Source organism: Denticeps clupeoides, chromosome 3 (genome assembly GCF_900700375.1).
Source record: "Denticeps clupeoides chromosome 3, fDenClu1.1, whole genome shotgun sequence".
In the NCBI taxonomy this organism is placed as follows: domain Eukaryota; kingdom Metazoa; phylum Chordata; class Actinopteri; order Clupeiformes; family Denticipitidae; genus Denticeps; species Denticeps clupeoides.
Genome location: NC_041709.1, coordinates 34,302,825 through 34,325,019, shown reverse-complemented (window position 1 = coordinate 34,325,019; position 22,195 = coordinate 34,302,825). Strand labels below are relative to the sequence as shown.

The 22,195-nt window shown below is 40.0% G+C and overlaps 1 protein-coding gene across 1 annotated transcript; it reads left to right on the top strand.

Moving 5' to 3' along the window:
- The first annotated feature begins 293 nt into the window (after window positions 1–293).
- Window positions 294–20,699, top strand: LOC114785465 (zinc finger protein 721-like). Its single transcript, XM_028971743.1, has 9 exons — window positions 294–385; window positions 1,085–1,261; window positions 7,714–9,648; window positions 10,442–10,552; window positions 12,331–12,377; window positions 12,453–12,507; window positions 13,157–13,948; window positions 16,959–17,069; window positions 19,061–20,699. Exons 1-9 carry the CDS (start codon window positions 370–372, stop codon window positions 19,477–19,479), a joined length of 3,663 nt encoding a protein of 1,220 aa, XP_028827576.1. The 5' UTR covers window positions 294–369; the 3' UTR covers window positions 19,480–20,699.
- The last annotated feature ends 1,496 nt before the right edge of the window (window positions 20,700–22,195 follow it).

The window sequence follows — 22,195 nt, the reverse complement described above, 5'->3', positions numbered from 1 at the left end:
CACAAACATACAACGTGGTTCACAAATATTACCTGAAAGCAACTGGTGTTTGGTGCTGAATCATCTGGTTTAGTAAAATTAAAATTGATCAAGCTTACATTTGTTCCATGAAGAAACACGTTGAAATTTAATAACACTCTACTATACTATACTAATACTAATAATAAAACACAAATGAATTTTTATTCGTTTTATTTAACCATTTTCCAAAGATCTATGTGTCACTTAGGAGCGCTTTCTGAAATTGACGAATCTGCTGCCGTTTGACGAATCTGCTTCTGTTTACATCTGCAGGAAAACCAAGTAAAACACAAAGAAGTGCACACGCGAGTCACCCTGCTGACGTAAATTATCCGTTTTTGGAGTTTTATGATTTTGGGTATTGGTAAGTAATTTTATTCCACATAAAATGTAATAAAATGTAGAAACGCGTGTTATTTGGACTGTTTAAAGCGGCGGTCTGGTGTGGGAGGAGCGGGCTGATTTAAACTCGCTCTACACACAGACTCGGGTCAGACTTCAAAATGTCCTTCTGACGCTTTTTATTGTTTTTTATAAAAGCTTAAATGTAAGTAGTTTGTGTCCAGCGGGCTGGTGAACAGGTTTAACAGCAACAGATACAGTTATGCTAAAGTAGTTTCACGTTAGCAGCTAAATGCTCATTCATACTGATGTCTGGGATAATTCACTTTTAATGTGGAGACTTTTTCTTCACTGTTCTTTATCCAACACATTTCCAACATCACCAATCACATTTAAATAAGAAAACACTCTGCTGTGATTGTCTGTAAAAGACTGCAGCAGCTCACATGAGCTACAAGCCTTTTTATGTGAATAGAGAGAAGCTGGAGTTGGTTGTGTTTGCTGTAAAATTAGCTGCAACTGAGGAATCTCCTGGGAATCATTTATAAAGGTGACTTTGTGTCTTTATGTAATATCAGAAATCTGCTTTGTCTATTTATGTGTGTTTTATAGGAAATACTGTTAGGAATAGTATGAATGTTGTGTGTCCTGCAGAAAATAATTCTAGAATGATTATTGGTGATAAGATGATTGTTGAAAGAACCTTCTGCTTCATTCCAAGGTCCCAAGATGGATCCCAGTCTGTCTCTGTTACCTGCTGATCTGAGGAGTGTAGACCAGAGCAGCACACATGTTAAACCAGAAATATCACCAGATACCATCACATCTCTGAACTGCGGTAAAATACTGGAACCAACAGGAATTGTTGCAAAGAAAGAGTTGGGCGAAGAAAATTCAGGTGAGTGGAGTTAAAAAAGATTTGAGGTTCTTATAGTGATCTGGTGTGGTAGTATCCTAGTGGATTAGACACTCTCATACTGTATGAACCAGAAGAACACTTGAGACCCTGGGCCTGGTATCCTGTTCAGTAATCGCCTAGCGGTTGAGGAAGCGGCCCCGTAATCAGAAGGTTGCCAGTTCGAATCCCAATCTGGCAAGGTGCCGCTAAGCAAAACACCGTCCCCACACACTGCTCCCCGGGCACCTGTCATGGCTGCCCACTGCTCACCATGGCCTTGCTCCTCAGTATCTAGCTGATCCATCCCTGAACTCCTTCACGCGCCTTTAGGTCAGCTGATCATTCACTCCCAGTTTATCCTAAAACAAGGAGAAAGCTTAGGGGTGATTGTGGATGTAATTTTTCTCAAAATATGATGCTGGTACAATACTTCAAAATTTAGGATCTGGCAACACTGCTGAGCTTTATTGCAGCCTGCTCGCAGCGGAAAACAGAACTACTGGACAGTGGTGGCCTAGTGGTTAAGGAAGCGACCCCGTAATCAGAAGGTTACCAGTTCGAATCCCAATCCACCAAGGTGCCACTGAGGTGCCACTGAGCAAAGCACCGTCCCCACACACTGCTCCCCGGGATCGAAATTGAGATTGAACCTGCCAAGATTTAGTAAGTTACCGGCAGACTACTGACAGATTGAAGGCAGGAAGAGCACAGAGTACAGCAGCACCTCTGACATTGATGTCAACTTGTTCCTTCGATGAGCGTATATATGCTTGATATACTGTATATTCACTTCTAGCCTGAAAAATTAAGAATGAAATATTAGGCTACAGTGTTTTGGGGGGGGGGGGGGGGGGGGGGGGGGGGGGGGGCACACATGTGACATTTACTGTTAATAAATGGTGCATTACCCACAATGTTGCTAATAAAAATGTAGAACTACTGCTCTATACTGTACAGTTTACAATTTGAAAATGTAGGATTCCATTCTTGACCGAAATGAACTGCGTCACTGCTTAACATTGCAAAACGTCCCTGTTAAATTAATAGTCAATCCAGAGGTATCAACATGCACATTTAGCCTATATGCATAACTGAGGCAACAAGTGCTTAGTAACGTTAATAAAAATGAGACCAGATCAGTTTTAGGTTGAATGTTGTTAACTGCTGCAAATTAATTCCAGAAAAAAAAAGCTAACATAGCAGACCAGCGTTCACAGGGAGAAACCCTATAAAAACACAGTCAGCACAGTGGAAAGTGTTCGTCTGTGTGCCAATGTCAGATACATGCCATGCCGTATGAATGTATGTCAGAACGTCATTTTCAAATTATAAGTTATGTGAAAAAGATTAAAACAGATGAGTGCTTTAAACTTCAAATGACACAGAAAATTAAAGCTGGTATAACTTCTTTTTTGAGTGATTACAACTAGGGCTGCAACAACGAATCGATTAAATCGATAAAAATCGATTACTAAAAGAGTTGGCAACGAATTTCCTAATCGGTTCGTTGCTCCAGGGGGACTGTCCCTGTAACTACTGATTGTCGCTCTGGATAAGGGCGTCTGATAAATGCTGTAAACGTTTACCCGTCATCCAGCTTGACAAGCATGACAAGTTAGCGTTAGCTCGTTAATAACAGTAGTAAAGCAGGGGTGCTATAGTTACTTTGCATTAAAAGACTAAAGACATGTTTTTATTCACTAGCCTTTTTTGGACCATTCATTTTTCAATCTGTTGTCATGTATAGCTACACTGCAAAAAAAGCTTTTCTTACCTAGTAATTTTGTCTCGTTTTCAGTCCAAATATCTAAAAAATCTTAAATCAAGATTACTAGACAAGAAAAATGGCATGAGAAAATTAAGTGATGCTTAAAATTTTTAAGATGCTTAAATGCTTAGATTAGTTTTCTTACCCCATTGGCAGATAATTTTGCTTGTTTTAAACAATCACTTAATTTGAAGATGTTTTATCAGAAAACACATTTCTTATGCTATTTCATGTGTCTAGTAAATGTATCTTGATTTAAGATTTTTTAGAGATTTGGACTGAAATCAGGACAAAACTACTAAGTTAGAAAAGCATTTTTTGCGGTGTGTGTGTGTCAGTGTGAGAGTTTGTGAGTGTGTGCATCTGCAGTGTAGTGTAGAGAACAAGTTCTGACATTCAAACAAATCCTGTTAAATATTCTGATTTGTATTGTTCTTTATTTTTTTATTGTCAGAGTTAAACCTTGTCCTAACACTTATTAAATAACTGGAGAAGGAAGACACGAAGCAGGTCGAGTTCGTTTACTTGCAAGGAGAGCAATCAGAAACGCACCCACAGGTTGCTTCCAACAGCTCTGTGGTTTTTGACGTGTCTCCTCCTTTTATTCAATACAGGGTGATACATTCAGACGTAAGATGTACTCCAGCCTTGGTCTGTCCAATACAGCCATATTCTGGTGAAGCCTGTTTGTGCACTATATTCCATCCTGTCACCCAGGTTGGTGCAGTCCCTTGCACTGTCACCTTGTTGCACGATGTTACCTAATGAATTCCAGCTCCTCTCTCTGTTTTTGTACAGTGAGATGTGAGGCGGGTACCAACCGCGGAGCATCGCACGAAGTGGTGTAGGTAAAGTGACCTCTGCCACCACGTTACATCTTTATTCCAAATTATTTATCGTTCTGGCAGCTCAGGTGGCCCTTTATTTAAAATAAAAAAGTCAATATTTGGCAGATGTAAAGCATACATGTGTATGTTTTTTGTGTTAGTCAATTTTTATTTGGGCCTGTCAGCATGACAGACCACTTACTCTTGTGCTGGGACCAGCAAAAAAGGACACGTCTTACGTTCAAGGCTGCCACGCAAAAACCGTGAAACGTACAGAAACAACGGAGTGGTCAGGCCGAAGGCCTGACCACTCCGCACAATATGACGTATTGTTTATTTTAGTAGGTCGTACGGCCCGCCCACAAATCGGGTTCAAAGTGTAAAAAGTACCGTTTACTATCGTGCTATGAACAAGTTTTTGGCTCCCTGTGACCAGCCGTAAAAGCTAGAGACAAGGGAGTCGAGGCGAGGCCGAAGGCCTCGCCGAGACACACAATCTGACATATGGGACGAGTCGGTGCCACCAACGGGGGTTTGGAAAACCCGGATAAACCCGGAACACTGGGGGAAAAAGGCAATAAAAGGACATGTCTTACGTTCAAGGCTGCCACGCAAAAACCGTGAAACGCACAGAAACAACGGAGTTATTATTTTGGTAAGTCGTACGGCCCGCCCACAAATCGGGTTCAAAGTGTAAAAAGTGTGGTTTACTAATGCACAGAGGAAGAGGTTTTCAGCTCCCTGTGACCAGCCGTGAAAGCTAGAGACACGGGAGTCGAGGCGAGGCCAAAGGCCAAAGGCCTCGCCGAGACACACAATCTGACATATTGGATGTGTTGCTACCACCAACAGTTGTCAGGAAACATGGGAAATATGCAAAAAGGAAAAAAAGGCCATGTCTTGCATTTGTGGCTGCCACGCTAAGACCGTGAGACGCACAAAAAAAACGGACAAAATGACATATTGATTGCTTGTTTGGGGACTACAGGAGGGCCACAAATTGTGATCAAAACATTAAAAGTGTGAAAAAATTTGGTTTCTTAAGGTTTGCGATGAAACACTTCACAGCACACACACAAGTCTCATATCAAGTCGTGCGGCTTTTCCTTCCGCACGGTTTGACATATGGCTCCAAAAAGCGTTTTCGGAACGCGTTTATTATCCTAGTCCAAAATTGGACTTTTTTTTGGACTTTGTGTCCAGATGGTTTGATATAGAAAAAAGTTTTTAATGGTGTCTCGTAGATCTCATCAAGACTGATGTTTTGACGTATGGTTTATCTATGTCTGATTTACGGATCATTGACAAATTTGAAAAAACAAAAAAGTGTCAATGGGTGAAAAAAAACTTTATTTATTTATTTATTTATTTTTTATTATTTCAGACTTTTTCGGCACTTAATGCGGGTCGTACCGAAGCACGCACACCGGCGTGCTATATATCAAAAATTAGTACTATATTGTGTGAGGTGTGCTATTACTTTTATAAGCGATCGGACTGGGCGTGGCCGAGCTATTAACGCTCAAACAGGGTCATTTTCGCATTAGAATGCATTGAATGCTAATTTTAGCATTGGTAGCATTGGTAAAATGGGGCCCCTTTTAAGTGGTACTGCTACTGTGTCATTGCCAGCAAAGGGGGTCCTACAAGGGGTACTGATACAGCAGCAGCGCCAGCACTGTAATTCAATGGCAGATTAAACCAGCAGCTTCATTAGGATGCCAATCATCCACATTATTAAGACCACCTGGTCCTTTGGCTGCTTTATTAGGGACATTGTCCAAACGTCACCAAATCTAACATGACGCATCTCGGCCACACCCTGTTAGCGTTTTTGATGTTAGCATTAGCATGCTAACATGCTAATTTTTAAACATGCTCCAAACGTCACCAAATTTACAGTGACGCATCTTGGCCACGCCCTGTTACCATTTTTGATGTTAGCATTAGCATGCTAACATGCCAATTGTTAAACATGCTCCAAACATCACCAAATTTAACGTGACGCATCTTGGACACGCACTGTTAGCGTTTTTGATGTTAGCATGCTAGCATTAGCATGCTAACATGCTAATTTTTAAACATGCTCCAAACGTGACCAAATTTCATGTGAAGCACCTTGGCCAAGCCCTGTTAGCATTTTTGATGTTAGCATGCCCGCGCTCCTACGAAAAACGCCCGGACAGGCCCATCAAAATTTCCCCTGGAATTTTGGCTTCTAGTTTTATTTTATTATTATTATAATAGCTCAAGGAGCAACATGTTTGTGCACTTTCTAAAGATTTTGGTTCTGTTTTTGAATAAAGAAAATTAATGCTTTTCTTGTTTTTTTTTTGTTGTTTTTTTTATCCGATTTTATGATTAATAAAAAAAAATAATCGACAGATTAATCGATTGTTAAAATAATCGTTAGTTGCAGCCCTAATTTACAACACAGTAAAAAAAAAAAGATTAATTAATTAACTTTTAGGCAGGCAGGTAGCTGTTAGAATATGTTTTGTGCAATCTTTACGATTCTCTTGACTGCCACACCAGGATGTTTTATATGACTCTACGAGTGGCTACTTTGGCATTTCTTGCAGTTGGGCTGAAACAATTATTCGAATAACTCTAATGATTCAATTACAAAAAATATTTGAGTAAAATTCTTTGCCTCAAGGCTTCGTTTAATTAATCATCAAAGTCCATCTATTATCATATCACGCCCCGCAGAGCTACACAGTGCGGAGCTGCGCAGCACCGGAATCATTGTTTTACTCAGACTGTTTTAACTGATTTAAGGAGGCGCGTTTCATTGGCGGACAATGAAGAGACCGGTGTGCGTAAATGGGATAAAATGTCTGAAGTGTGGGACTATTTTACGCTGCATGGACAGTGCATACACTGTAAAACGGACCTGGCTTACCATAAAAGTACTTAATCAAAACTATATTACCTTAAACGAAAATATCCTCACGTAAACTGCACTTCTCCAAGCGAACTCGGAGCTTCCACAAGGTATCGTATTTTTATGATTGATAACTAACATTAGCGCTTCTTAGAACGTGCATTATTTGTAATTATTTGTGTTATGAGTCGATGAGATCTCTCATGTAATGAATCCCTCGCCATCTCTCCCTCCCTCCCGCACGCACACACACACACACACACACACACACACACACACACACTGATAGGTTACATCTCAAACCACGCCTTCCCCATACATAAGGTAGTAATAATAAATGCAACAGATGGAAAAATCTGCATTCATTAGCATATAGATTTACTTTTGGTGGAATTTATAGCATTTGTTGCACAATGCTTTTTTTCTTCCCCACAGTACATCACAGCGGTGCAAGCTTGCACATGCATTGCACACACATGAACTAAGACTAATTCTATCTCTCTCTATTTTGCACATAACATTGCACAAAGACAAACAAATATACTTGCTGTTAATTACGTATGTATGTTTGTATGTAGAGCCGTGGTGTGTATCTCGCGTTCTTGGTGTCTGTTTTTGTGCACACTTATCAGAAAGTATACAGATGAAATACCTGCGTAGTTTTATAGGGAAAATAAAAGAGACATAAATAGAGACAGTATTCAGTATTTTAATTTCAGAGCAAATCTTTCACACACGCTTAAAAACTGCTTACTTTCTTGCTCATTTTCCAAAGGATGTTGTAGTTTTCTGTAAAATAAAACATGATCATTTACCATTCTTGACTTCATGGTTCTTTGTAAGTTTTCACACATTCAACACATTCAGCCACACATCGGAAACAGTAAATTCTATGATATTCTACATTTTAATTTTATGTCATAGTCAGGTTTAAACAAGTCTTTTGATTTTGAATTTTTGTTTTTTACAGAGTATGAAAGGAAATTTAATGATCCAAGATGTAAAGTGGAACCTGAAGAAAAGTTGCACCAGTTCAACAAATGTGACAACAATTTAAGACAAATGGAGATCCTTGAAACACGGGGACACTATTCTAAAGAAAAGACTTACCAGTGTGAAGTGTGTGGGGAAATTTTTTCACAAACGTCAGAGCTTAAAAGACATCTGAAGACGCATACTGGAGAGAAGCCCTACCAGTGTGTACAATGTGGGAAGAATTTTACACAAGCAAGAACCCTTAGAACTCACCAAAAAATACATACTGGAGAGAAGCCTTACCAGTGTGAAGTGTGTGGGAAAATGTTTACACAAGCGTCAGAGCTTAAAAGACATCTGAAGACACATACTGGAGAGAAGCCCTACCAGTGTGTACAATGTGGGAAGAGTTTTGCACACGCAGGAACCCTTAGAACTCACAAAAAAATACATACTGGAGAGAAGCCTTACCAGTGTGTACAATGTGGGAAGAGTTTTGCACACGCAGGAACCCTTAGAAGACACAAAACGGTACATAGTGGAGAGAAGCCCTACCAGTGTGAAGAGTGTGGAAATAGTTTTGCACGAGCATCACACCTTAAAAGACACAAAAACATACATACTGGAGAAAAGTCACACCAATGTGTACAATGTAGGAAGAGATTTACAGATGCATCACACCTTAAAAGACACCAAAATATACATACTGGAGATAAGCCATACCAATGTGTAATATGTGCGCAGAGATTTACACAAGCAGGACACCTTAGAACACACAAGAGGACACATACTGGAGAGAAGCCCTACCAGTGTGTACAATGTGGAAAGAATTTTACACAAGCAGGCACCCTTAAATTACACAAGATGAAACATACTGGAGAGAAGCTATACCAGTGTCTGCAATGTGGGAAGAGTTTTGGAGAACTATCATACCTTTTAGCCCACAGGAGGACACATACTGGAGAGAAGCCCTACCAGTGTGTACAATGTGGAAAGAGTTTTACACAAGCAAGAACCCTTAGAAGTCACAAAAAGATACATAGTGGAGAGAAGCCCTACCAGTGTGTACAATGTGGGAAGAATTTTTTACGTGCAGAATCCCTTAAGTTACATGAAAGGACACACACTGGAGAGAAACCTTACTGGTGTGTACAATGTGGGAAGAGTTTTGCACGAGCAGCAAACCTTAAAAGACACAAAAACACTCATACTGGAGAGAAGCCCTACCAGTGTGTCCAATGTGGGAAGACTTTTAAACGGTCAGGATGCCTTAAAGCACACCAAAGGAAACATACTGGAGATAAGCCCTACCAGTGTCCACAATGTGGGAAGAGTTTTGGAGAACAATCAAGCCTTAGAGCGCACAGGAGGATACATACTGGAGAGAAGCCTTACCAGTGTGTACAATGTGGAAAGAGTTTTGCACAAGCAGGAACCCTTAGAAGACACAAAAAGATACATAGTGGGGAGAAGCCTTACAAGTGTCCACAATGTGGGAAGAGTTTTGCACGTTCAGGATCCCTTAAAATACATAAAATCATACATACTGGAGAGAAGCCCTACAAGTGTCCACAATGTGGGAAGAGTTTTGCACATGCTTCGCATTTTAGAAGTCACCAAAAGGTACATACAGGAGAAAAGCCATACCAGTATGTACAGTGTGGGAAGAGTTTCACAGAAGCAGAAACCCTTAAACACACTAGGACACATACTGCAAATATCTACCAGTGCACTCTAAGATCTAAAGGCATTAGAACATTAGATCAACTCAAACATCATCAACATTTACCTACTGAAAAAAAGACCTCTAAGTGTACAGAGAAGGAATCATATGTCATCACACCTGTGAATTGGGTTGAAACAGTGGAAGATACAGTGAAGGATGAGAAGCAGGACGTGGATGATGCGATTCCTTCAGGTGAAATAAAATGTAAGCAATTCAGTTAATGGGTGAATTTCTGTAAACATGTTTACAATATATTTGACTGATTGTTAAACACTAAATGTTTGACTTCTATGAGTTCGTATGAAAATGAGCAGCATTGACTTTCTCTTTATGTTGTCGCTACAAGTTTTTTATTTTGGGTGAAGTATTAGTATTACTAATAGGGGTGTTAGAAAATATCAATACAGCAATATATCACAATATTTTGTGTCATTATATTTTATCGATACAGGGACATCAAATATCAATATTTTTGTATACAAATTTATTCCACCGGGTGTTGGTGTTGAGCGTTTTCTTTGGTGAGGTCAGCAGAAATGAGAATCGGTGTGCGACTAAAACCTCCACTCTTTAGATGGTGCTGTACAGCTGAGTACTTTGAATTACTGCTTGGCATTTCAGTCAGAGTGAAATTGTAAAACATGGCAGACCGATCTTAGCATCTTGTATTTCAGCTGAAATCTAGTTCACTGAAATTTTCAGTTAACTAGAATATCACAATATGTAAAGTATCTTAATATATCATGATATAATCATAGCGTGAAACGCATCATATCATGAGATCCTTGCCAATTCAAACACCTAATTACTAGTAATTGCTGCTGCTACAAACTCTACACAGTTAATAATCATTTAGCAAATTGCTGATGAAAATGTTTACTAAATATATTGCTAATTCCATTTATTGTCCTGCCCTACACTTGTAATTCAGACACCTTTTCGAAACTTAAAAAAATATTAGGCTGTAATTGTCCTTTTTACCGTGTCTTTGTCCTAGATGTTGAACCAGAAATGTCATCAAATTCCATCACATCTCTGATCTGTGGTAAAACACTGGTACCAACAGGAATTGATGTGAAGAAAGAGTTGGATGATGAAGTCTATTCAGGTGAGTTGAGTCCTGTTTCATATAAAGAACTATATTGACTGTGTTGCTACTATCAGTAAACCATGAATAACTAGGGAGACCCACAGAAGTTCGACACTAACTACAAATGTGGCACTAACAACATAACCAGTGAATATATTGTCATGGTGATACACTGCAGCACAGCACACAGTACACTCTGCTTTTAACCAATCCCCCAGGGAGCAGTGTGTGGGGACGATGCTTTGATCAAGGGCATCTCAGTGGCACTTTAACTGTTCTGGATTTGATTAGCGGGCTCTGCTGTATATTTGTGTACATCTCACAAACATACAACGTGGTTCACAAATATTACCTGGAAGCCAATGGTGTTTGGCGCTGAATCATCTGGTTTAGTAAAATTAAAATTCATCAAGAAATTTAATACTACTAAAAAAATACAAATACATCTAATGTCCATAAAAACAATGGACACACATTAATTTTTATTAGTTTTATTTAACCATTATCCAAAGATCCGTGTGTCACTTAGGAGTCACTTTCTGAAATTGACGAATCTGCTGCTGTTTGACGATTCTGCTTCTGTTTACATCTGCAGGAAAAAAATGGTAAAACGGAAACAAATGCTGTGCAAGTAACGTTGTTGATGTGGTTACCGGTTTATCAGTATTTGGAGTTTTTTTTTTTTTTTTTTAGAATCTGGGACATTGGTCAATTAATATTATTTGATATAAAATGTAGAAATGTGTGTTATTTGTACTATTTAAAGGAGTGGGCTGATTTAAACTCGCTCTACACACAGACTCGCGTCGGAATTCAAAATGTTCTTATGAAACTTTTATTGTTTTTTAAAAAGCTTAAATGTCAGTAGTTTGTGTCTAGGCTGGTGAAGATAAGGTTTAAGATAAGATGATAAGAACTTAATTTATCCCGAGGGAAATTCTTTTGTTAACAACATGCTCAATGCAGAAGGAGAAACAAGATGAATAAATTATATTTAAAAAAATAGTACAATATGAGCAGTTATCAAAAATAGCTTAAAGGCTAAATCACAATAATGATACTACTATATCCAGTGAAATGCCCAAGATAGTGCTAAGTGACATAATGATTATGCCATGAGTACAAGTGAGAGGGGGTAGCAGCAGCAGCGTGTGCAGGGGGGTAAAACAAACATTCAAAGACATACAGGTGAGTAGTATTGCACATCTGAGTGAGAAACATTTGTGTTTGAGTAGCCCTGAAAAAATGACCTACAGCGCAAGGTCGAGTTCTACAATCTGATAGCTCCAGGTAGGAAGGATTTCCTGTGGCGTACGGTTCTGCACTTAGTGGCTATGAGTGTTTTGCTTCTTGTGCTCCGAAGGGCCATTATGGAGGCATGCATGGGGTGAGAGGGATTGTTCATGATACTGAGAAGCTTTTTCAGCATTCTCCTCTAATAAACGTCCGTCAGGGTCTCCAATCTGACACCCAGGACAGAACCAGCATTTTTAATCAGCTTGTTCAGCCTGTTTGCATCAGCTGTCTTCACCCCACTGCCCCAGCACACAGCTGCAAAGAGCACAGCACTCTCTACCACAGAGTGATAGAACATTGTCAGCATTTTCCTGTTGACATTGAAAGACCTGAGCCTCCTCAGTAGGAAAAGCCGCAACTTTCTTGAAGACCGCAACAGATACAGTTATGCTAAAGTAGTTTGACGAATACTATGAATGTTGTGTGTCCTGCAGAAAATAATTCTAGAATGATTATTGGTGATTAGATGATTGTTGAAAGAACCTTCTGCTTCATTCAAGGTCCCAAGATGGATTCCAGTCTGTCTCTGTTACCTGATCTGAGGAGTGTAGACCAGAGCAGCTCACATGTTGAACAAGAAATATCACCAGATACCATCACATCTTTGAACTGCGGTAAAATACTGGAACCAACAGGAATTGATGTGAAGAAAGAGTCGGATAATGAAGAATATTCAGGTGAGTGGAGTCAAAAAGATCAGAGGGGCTGTGCCAAAGATTGGCACAGTTCTCTTTGGTGGGTGAGGCTTCTCTTCATTGGCCAGCAGGAATTTGAGTGACAGCTCGGTTCCCTGGAACTAGTTAATGGAAGTTTGGCTCTTTACAGAGTGCACTCTGTAAAGAGCCATGTCACCACGCATGCACAGCAATAACAACCATTTGTGATCATGTATGGAATGAGCCCACATGAGGGAATTGTTCCAGAAATCCTCAAGGAGCGTAAACGTAAAACGGGGCGGAGTGACTTAAAAGCCAGCAGTAAAAATGAGCAGCGTAACTGAAAGTCTCACAAGCAGAAATGAAAAATAGCGAGATGCAAGCAAAAACCTATGTTGTCTAAATTCCAACCTCCTATTTTACGTTTCAACATTGTATTTTTCTTTGATATTAGGATCTGATTCCATTTGGCTTGAATGCCACTGAAAGCCACTAAAAGCCTGTCCAGTCTATTCCTAGTTTGTTAGAACCACATACCAATATTGGTACATAATATGATATTTTACGTTTTACAAAGTACTCAATTTTATTTGTTGGATCTGTCTAGTCATGATTTGTCTGGTCAAGTTTAAACATGTCTTTGATGGATTTAAATTGTTTGTTTTTACAGAACATGAATCCAACTTCACTGATCAAAGGTACAAAGAGGAAAGTGAAGAGAAGTTGCACCAGTTCAACAAGTATGACGACAGTTTAAGACAAGTGAAGATCCTTGAAAGACGACAGAGAAACAATTCTAAAGAGAAGCTGCACCAGTTGGAACAGTGTGGGAGGCAACCATCAGACCTTAAAAGACACAAGAGGACACATATTGGAGAGAAGCCCTACCAGTGTGTACAGTGTGGGAAGAGTTTTACACGACCATCACACCTGAAAACACACAAGTGGACACATACTGGAGAGAAGCCGTACCAGTGTGTACAATGTGGGAAGAATTTTTCAGATAAATCATACTTTAAAAAGCACAAAACGATACATACTGGAGAGAAGCCCTATGAGTGTTCGGTGTGTGGGAAGAAATTTATAGTAGCATCAAATCTTAAAGTACACCAGAGGACACATACTGGAGAGAAGCCCTACCAGTGTACACAATGTGGGAAAAGTTTTACCCGAGCATCACACCTGAAAACACACAAGTGGACACATACTGGAAAGAAGCCCTACCAGTGTGTACAGTGTGAGAAGAGTTTTGTACAAGCGTCACACCTTAAAAGACACAAGAGGACGCATACTGCAAATATCTACCAGTGCACTCTTTGCTCTAAATACTTTAGAACATTGGATCAACTCAAACATCATCAACATTTACATAGTGAAGAAAAGGCCAACAAGTGTACAGAGAAGAAATTGAAGAAATCAGATATCATCACACCCATGAATTTGGTTGATGTGATTCATTCAGGTGAGTGAATTTTTGCTCAGTGGCAAAAACAATGACAGAAAGAAAACAATGGTGTGCTTGATTTTAACGTAACTTTATTCTTTCATTACTTTCTCACCACTTATAAAATGTGTTCAATGTCACCAACCATTCCCATTTTATTAAGATGTATCCATATAAATGGCCCACCCTGTGTGTTTGTGTGTGTGTGTGTGTAGAAAGGCATTCATTTCCAACCCTTTATTTTTTAAAAAAAAGAACTAAAAACCCTTAGAAAGTGCACAAACATGTTGCTCCTTGAGCTGTTATAATAGTAAGAATTTTACATTTGCAGCATTTATCAGACACCCTTATCCAGAGTGACTTACACTCAGTAGTTACAGGGGCAGTACCCCTGGAGCAACTGAGGGTTAAGTGTCTTGCTCAGGGACACAATGGTAGTAAGTGGGATTTGAACCTGGGTCTTCTGGTTCATAGGCGAGTGTGTTACCCACTAGGCTACTACCACCCATTAAAAATGAACACAAAAAACATACATAGGCCAAATATATACACTTTTAAAATAAAGTGCCACCTGAGCTGCCAGAAAAATAAATAATTTAGAAAAAAATAAAGAACAAAACAAATCGGAAAATTTAACACACACTTTCTCTCTCTCTCTCTCGCTGCCTTTGTTCTGACACTTTGGAAAAATGAAAAATGTGAGCATGTCCACATGCTCCTGAAGTGATTGTCTTTGAAATACTGAAATTGACATATTTCTCCTGTTTAATAGACAAGAACAAAAATAATCCCAGATTCCTGTTTAATACTGTAGCCAAACTAACCTGGAATAAGACCGACATGGATACTATCACTCAATATCATCATAGTAGCAATGATTTTATGAACTTCTTTATTGCTAATCTTCAAATAGCAGAGCACCGATTAGAACACTTCAACCCTCTTAAAGACCCTCCTCCTGTAGTCCCTCTTGGCCTTCCTGACGCCTCTCTTCAGGTTGTTTGGTGAAAGGGGCAGTGGTGGCCTAGCGGTTAAGGAAGCGGCCCTGTAACCAGGAGGTTTCTGGCTCGAATCCTGAAGCACCGAGGTGCCACCGAGTAAAGCACCATCCCCACACACTGCTCCCCGGGTGCCTGTCATGGCGGCCCACTGCTCACCAAGGGTGATTGTTAAATACAGAAGACCCATTTCGTAGTGTGCACTGTGCTGCTGTGTATCACAATGACAATCACTTTCACTTCACTTTCGTTTAGGGCCATATTATAGATGTCTTTATCACCAGAGCTGTGTTACCTGAAACCACCGTCTCTCTCCTTTCATCCAAGGTTGACCTGGATGCGTTTCTCCACCGTGACAGTGTCCACGCAGGTCTTGATGTGTCGCAGTACACTGTCGGTCTATCGTTCCAGGTCAGGTTGTTCAAAAATGTCCCAGTTTGACTACTAACGGGTGGTAGTAGCCTAGTGTAAGACACTCGTTCAACAGACCCAGAAGACCCAGGGACTACCATTGTGTCCCTGAGCAGGACACTTAACCCTAAGTTGCTGCAGGGGGGGACTGTCCCTGTAACTACTGATTGTAAGTCACTCTGGATAAGGGTGTCTGATAAATGCTGTAAATGTCTTGCAGCTGAATGAAGCCAGGTTTCCGTGAATACCAACATGCAGCTCTCCTTGATCATGCAGTTTGTTGCAACGTGTAGCCTCAATTCATTCATCTTGTTGACAATGGATGTGGCATTTGCGAGGATGAGCTGTTTCCGCAGCCTAGCTAGTTCGCCGGCCCTGCAGCCTCGCTTTTGGGGACCATATACCAAGTACCGTATACCAAGCATGAGAAACGGAAGGTAACCTTTCTCCTTATGATGACGGGACAAATTTCACATCTGACCGTCTGAGCTGCGGTTCTATGAAAGGCGATGCAGAACGGCCAAAAGCTCTCTTTACACCTATCGCCATTTCTAACCACTGCAGGACCATAGACAGGCTAGGGGAACTCATATAAATGTTAAACAATTTAACAATGTGAACGGGACAATTCATGACAGGACAACTTGTAGCTTAGACTAACTTGTAACTTTCTTATACTTTTCTTACCCAAGTCAGACTATAACCGAGTGAATAACATGATTGTATTCATGGTTTGAGTCCTAGTGAACCAGAACTGATTATTTCATTATGGTAACACGAAAGCTTGTTTTAAGTCACTCTGGATAAGGTGTCTGCCAAATGCCATAAATGTAATCTGTTTTACTCAACTTACTCAGGCTTGCAATGTAAAAGAGCGGACAGGTGATGCGTGGATGGATGCTGACGCAGTGAAATGGAGGCTAGTTTTGGGCAATTTCAATAGCAAAGTCTGACCCTGGAAAAATGACGCAAAAAAAGTTTTAATGATTATAATGCGCACATTGCATGCTGGTACAGTCATGCGGGTTTTGTCTGGTTCAGGCTTTTAAAAAGCTGCACTTGTTGGGCTCAGGTCTACTCGCCTCTCTCTGACTGCAGTTTTGTGTGTGTGTTTATGGTTCCTCTTTGTTAACTGTTGGGCGTGTTTGAGCTCCTCTGGACCACTGCTTCCTTTAGGCTGTTCTGATGTTGGTTAGCTGTGCTGAGTCTGCTGTTGTCTTTTACATGTTATCTTACTGTAAATTAAAGCACGGTTTGAAGACCTCCTCTTCTCCACGTTCTTGTTAAGTTTCTTAAACCCCTAGACTTGGGGACGTGGCAAATTTGGGCTCCTGGTTATTTTGTCCTGGTTCTGTGTTTGTGGTCAGCTCTTTTGGGGGCTTTGCTATGACAGTGCCCTTGCTGCGGAGCACCACGTATGTTATTTTACCCCCCCTCTTTTTTTTTAGTTCAAAGTCGCCTTCAAAATCGGTACCTTCCAACCTTTGTTTTTCTTCAGGATGGTGATTCATTTGTGTTCACAATCACAGGTGTGGGTCAAGTTAAAGTGAAGAATAATAATTGACTTCATTATGAGCTGATGGGCTGTAATTGTCATTTTTTCTGTATCTTTGTCATAGATGTTAAACCAGAAAAGTCATCAGATTCAATCGCATCTCCGATCGGTGGTAAAATACTGAAACCAACAGGAATTGCTGTGAAGAAGGGGTTGGATGATGAAGAATATTCAGGTGAGTGGAGTTCTGTTTCATTTAAAGAACTGTTTACTATCAGGGAACCATGAATGACACTAACTACAAATGTGACAGACATAACCATTAGCAGAAATTATGCTCTGTTCCATTCAGTTCACAGATCTTTATTTGTCCCTGAGGGGCAATTTAAAAGGCGCAGTGGAGCTGATCACACATACATTAACTGTTACATTAGATACAACATATGACACACAATTGCAATTTTCTGCATATAAACAATAATTAAATAACTATACATAACAGAAGCAGTAAGGTGCATAATTTTAAAAAGTGAAAATATGGTGTGGGTGTTGGGAGAGTGTGAGGTTGATTTGGAGGGATATCAGGACAGCTTTGAGGACAAAGGTGACCTTCCTCCTCTGTGTCCTCCAGCCGGAGGCATCAGAGCCAGCATATGGTAGGTAGTGGCCTAGGGGTAACACACTCGCCTATGAGCCAGAAGACCCGGGTTCAAGTCCCGCTTACTACCATTGTGTCCCTGAGCAAGACACTTAACCCTAAGTTGCTCCAGGGGGACTGTCCCTGTAACTACTGATTGTAAGTCGCTCTGGATAAGGGCGTCTGATAAATGCCGTAAATGTAAATGTAAATGAGCAACTCAAAGGCAGAGTTCAGCAGGTATGAGGGGTCTCTAATGATCTTACGTTTACGGCAATCAGTAGTTACAGGGACAGTCCCCCCTGGAGCAACTTAGGGTTTAGTGTCATTGTGGTAGTAAGTTGGATTTGAACCTGGGTCTTCTGGTTCATAGGAGAGTGTGCTACCCACTAGGCTACTACCACCCTGAGTGCCAACCTGCATGTCACCACCGTCTCCTTGGTTTAAAAGTAAACGTTCAGTTCCAGAAAGTCCAATATCCACAGCATTGTTCTTGCAGACGAACTGAACATTTCTGGAACTTGTCATTTTGTCCATGTGAACAGCAAAGTTTGCCTCGATTCGCAGCATTGTTATTCAATGTTGACTCTGCCGCGTGGTCCTGACAATAAGCTCAACCACTAACAGGTCTTAGAGAAAAGTATTGCCATGTATACTGGGCCTAAGAAAGGAGTGGGACTAGAATTGTTTATAAGTTTCCTTCCCACCCAGGGAATTCCTAGTTTGCACAACTGCTCTCTGAAAGGTAATAAAAAGGTTTAAATAAATATCTAATATAATATAATATATATTCATGCACTTCCAGACTTCTTCAAAGTTTGTATTCAAGTGGCATTAGATTAATAAACTGATCAACTTTGAGATATGGTGCATTAAAAGATATATATATATATATATTTTTTTCATAATTACTAGTGTTTTATTGTCTTGTCTTATTGTTCTTTTAGTCACAGGGTACAACTTGTGTGGCAGTGAAATCCACTGAACTGATTTTAAGGTTATCAACACCTTATTTATGTATTTATTTATAAGACTGTTTTGGAGAACGAATGAACCTGATATAAGCAAGTACACTTAAAATGATATATATTGTATAGATCATCTGAACTATCCCCCCATAACAAATCTTTCCAAGAATGATTAGATTTGTGAAAATAATTTGGCACACCTGTAGTCAAAAGGTATCCCAAATGATCTGATACTTAGAGCAATCATGTTACTATTTAATTTCATTTGTGCAAATATTGTGTCTTCCCCACAGTGGTGGCATGGCAGGTAAGGAAGTAAACTGGCAACCGAAGGTTTGCAAGTTCAAAGCCTGAACTGCCAAGGTGGCATTGAGGTATCATTAAGCAAGGTACCCTGCCCACATGCTGCTCCCAGGGCAGCTTTCATGGCTACACACTAAGTGTGATGGGTTAAATGCAAAGGAAACACATTTAGTTGTTTCTCCGTATGCAGTACTGCTGAGTATCACAATGACAAAAATGCTTTCATTTTCAATATCCAATTTATTATTCACCAATTGTGTGTAAAATTGTAATTTCATGAATCAAGTTCAAGTGTCTTTAAATTGTTTGATTTTACAGATCAGGAAAGCAAATTCGCTGATCAAAGGTGTAAACAGGAAACTGAAGAAAAGCTGCACCAGTTGCACAAGTATGACGACAGTTTAAGACGAGTGAAGATCCTTCAAACACGACAGAGAAACTATTCAAAAGAGAAGCCTCACCAGTGTGAAGAGTGTGGGAAGAATTTTTCAGAAGAATCACACCTTACAATACACAAGAGGACACACACAGCAAACCTTTACCAGTGTACTGTTCACTGTAAATACTTAACAACATTGGGTCAACTCACGTGTAATCAACGTGAACATACTGATGAAAAGCTCTACAAGTGTATAGCAGTTGTTGAACTGAAGAAATCAGATATAGTTGTACCTGTACATTATGGTAAAATACTGGAACCAACAGGAATCAATATGAAGGAAGAGTTGGATGATTAAATCTGTTCAGGTGAGTGGAGTACAAAAGTTTGAAGGGGCTTGTAGTGATCTGGATATCAGTGTGAGACACTCAGGGTTATGTGTCTTGTTAGTAAGTATGGTACTAAGTTGGGTCTTAACGTGATTTTGTCATCTTCTGGTTCAAATGTCTTACCCACTAGCCCAGAACGACGCTTCGCTGACAGTACGAGTGAAAATACCGGACCAAAGCGCATCTGGCTGTTGTAATGAGCTTGTATTTTATTACATTTTGTGTTCGACAAATAATGTTATTCATGTTACAGACCAGAGCATTTGTCTTCCCACCTCAGAGCTGCTGCTGAGACACCTATATAGATAGTTCACTGTCTATAGTTCTTAACAAATGTATAATTTTACATGATTTATGCATTATTTTTATTTGGGTTTCTATTTGAACTGAAAGCCTTGTTCATTTACTGGTTGTTTAATATAATTTGCTTTACCTAAAATAATTAATAATCGTGATCATAATTTTGGCCAAAATCATGCACTCCTACTATACATTGTGGTAAAATACTGGGACCAACAAGAATTGATGATGATCTGGATATCAGTAGGAATTGTAGAAGTGACCATATTCTGTAGAACAGGATATTTATCTACGCTTACGAATCATATTGCTGTATAGAACTATAGAAAGTCAATATAAAAAGTTTTTAAAAAACTGACATTTTAACAGGGGTGTGTAATCAATAAAAGGTGTTGAAACACCTTAAATGTATTTACAGCATTTAGTCTCCTTAGATGGAGGTCTATCAGCATAACACATAATGGCTACCCTCCTCCTTGGGGCAGTGGTGGCCTAGCGGTGCACAGTCCTCTTCAGGTCACCCCACAGATTTTCTAGTGGATTTATGTCTAACTCGTTCCAAATCTTTCATTTTCTTCTAGTGAAGCCATTCTTTTGGTGATTTGGATGTGGGTTTGGGGTCATTGTCATGTTGAAAAGTAAAAAAGTTAAAATATTTTGTGGGTTATTGCACTACAGCGGGGATGATCGTTATACATTTGATCTGCAATGTATCAGAGTGACATACGCTCAGTGCACATGTACAATTTTTTCTGCTACAGAAGTGAGTCTGTTGGAACTGTGTGTTATCCAGACAGAGGAGATAAGCCTGCACTGTCCACTATCTTACTATGTCAAATGTTCATTTCCAACAAGTATTGTGTATTATATTGGCTTATCAGTTGCAATTTGTTACAAATATTGTAAATCCTGTATACTGAAACTGTGTTTATATTGACATAAAATGGACAGGCAGACAAAAGTCATGGATTACTGGTCTGTGTGCTGTTGTTCTTCAATGGAATGTGTGTGTGTGTGTGTGTGTGTGTGTAAGGAGTTAACACACTAGACAGACCTCTGTGTGTGTACAGGTCCTTCTAAAAATTAGCATATTGTGATAAAGTTCATTATTTCCTGTAATGTACTGATAAACATTAGACTTTCATATATTTTTGGTTCATTACACACAACTGAAGGTAGTTCCTCCTTTTATAGTTTTAATATTGATTATTTTGGCATACAGCTCATGAAAACCCAACATTCCGATCTAAAAAAAAAAATTAGCATATTTCATCCAATCAATAAAAAGTCTTTTTAATATATAAAAAAAAAAAAAAAGTCAACCTTCAAATAATCATGTTCAGTTATGCACTCAATACTTGGTCGGGAATCCTTTTGCAGAAATGACTGCTTCAATGGAGGCAATCAGCCTGTGGCACTGCTGAGGTGATATGGAGGCCCAGGATGCTTCGATAGAGGCCTTAAGATAATCCAGAGTGTTGGGTCTTGCATCTCTCAACTTTCTCTTCACAATATCCCACAGATTCTCTATGGGCTTCAGGTCAGGAGAGTTGGCAGGCCAATTGAGCACAGTAATACCATGGTCAGTAAACCATTTACCAGAGGTTTTGGCACTGTGAGAAGGTTCCAGATCTTGCTGAAAAATGAAATCTTCATCTCCATAAACCTTTTCAGCAGATTGGAGCATGAAGTGCTCCAAAATCTCCTGATAGCTAGCTGCATTGACCCTGCCCTTGATAAAAACACAGTGGACCAACACCAGCAGCTGACATGGCACCCCAGACCATCACTGACTGTGGGTACTTGACACTGGACTTCAGGCATTCTGGCATTTCCCTCTGCCCAGTCTTCCTCCAGACTCTGGCACCTTGATTTCCGAATGGCATGCAAAATTTGCTTTCATTTCTCTGTAGCCCAGGTCAGGCGCTTCTGCCACTGTTTCTGGTTCAAAAGTGGCTTGACCTGGGGAATGTGGCACCTGTAGCCCATTTCCTGCACACGCTTGTGCACGGTGGCTCTGGATGTTTCTACTCCAGACTCAGTCCACTGCTTCCGCAGGTCCCCCAAGGTCTGGAATCGGTCCTTCTCCACAATCTTCCACAGGGTCCGGTCACCTCTTCTCGTTGTGCAGCGTTTTCTGCCACACTTTTTCCTTCCCACAGACTTCCCACTGAGGTGCCTTGATACAGCACTCTGGGAACAACCTATTCCTTCAGAAATTTCTTGAGGGTTTCAATGATGGCCTTCTGGACTGCAGTCTGGACTGAGTAATGAACCAGGCTGGGAGTTTTTAAAAGCCTCAGGAAACTTTTGCAGGTGTTTAGAGTTCATTAGTTGATTCAGATGATTAGGTTAATAGCTTGTTTAGAGAACCTTTTCATGATA

Excerpts from the sequence above, each read along its gene's own strand:
- LOC114785465 (XM_028971743.1), top strand. Across the intron at positions 12,378-12,452 it reads TGTTACCTGATCTGAGGAGT|CTGGAACCAACAGGAATTGA; the intron begins GTAGACCAGAGC and ends TGCGGTAAAATA. Across the intron at positions 12,508-13,156 it reads GGATAATGAAGAATATTCAG|AACATGAATCCAACTTCACT; the intron begins GTGAGTGGAGTC and ends TTGTTTTTACAG.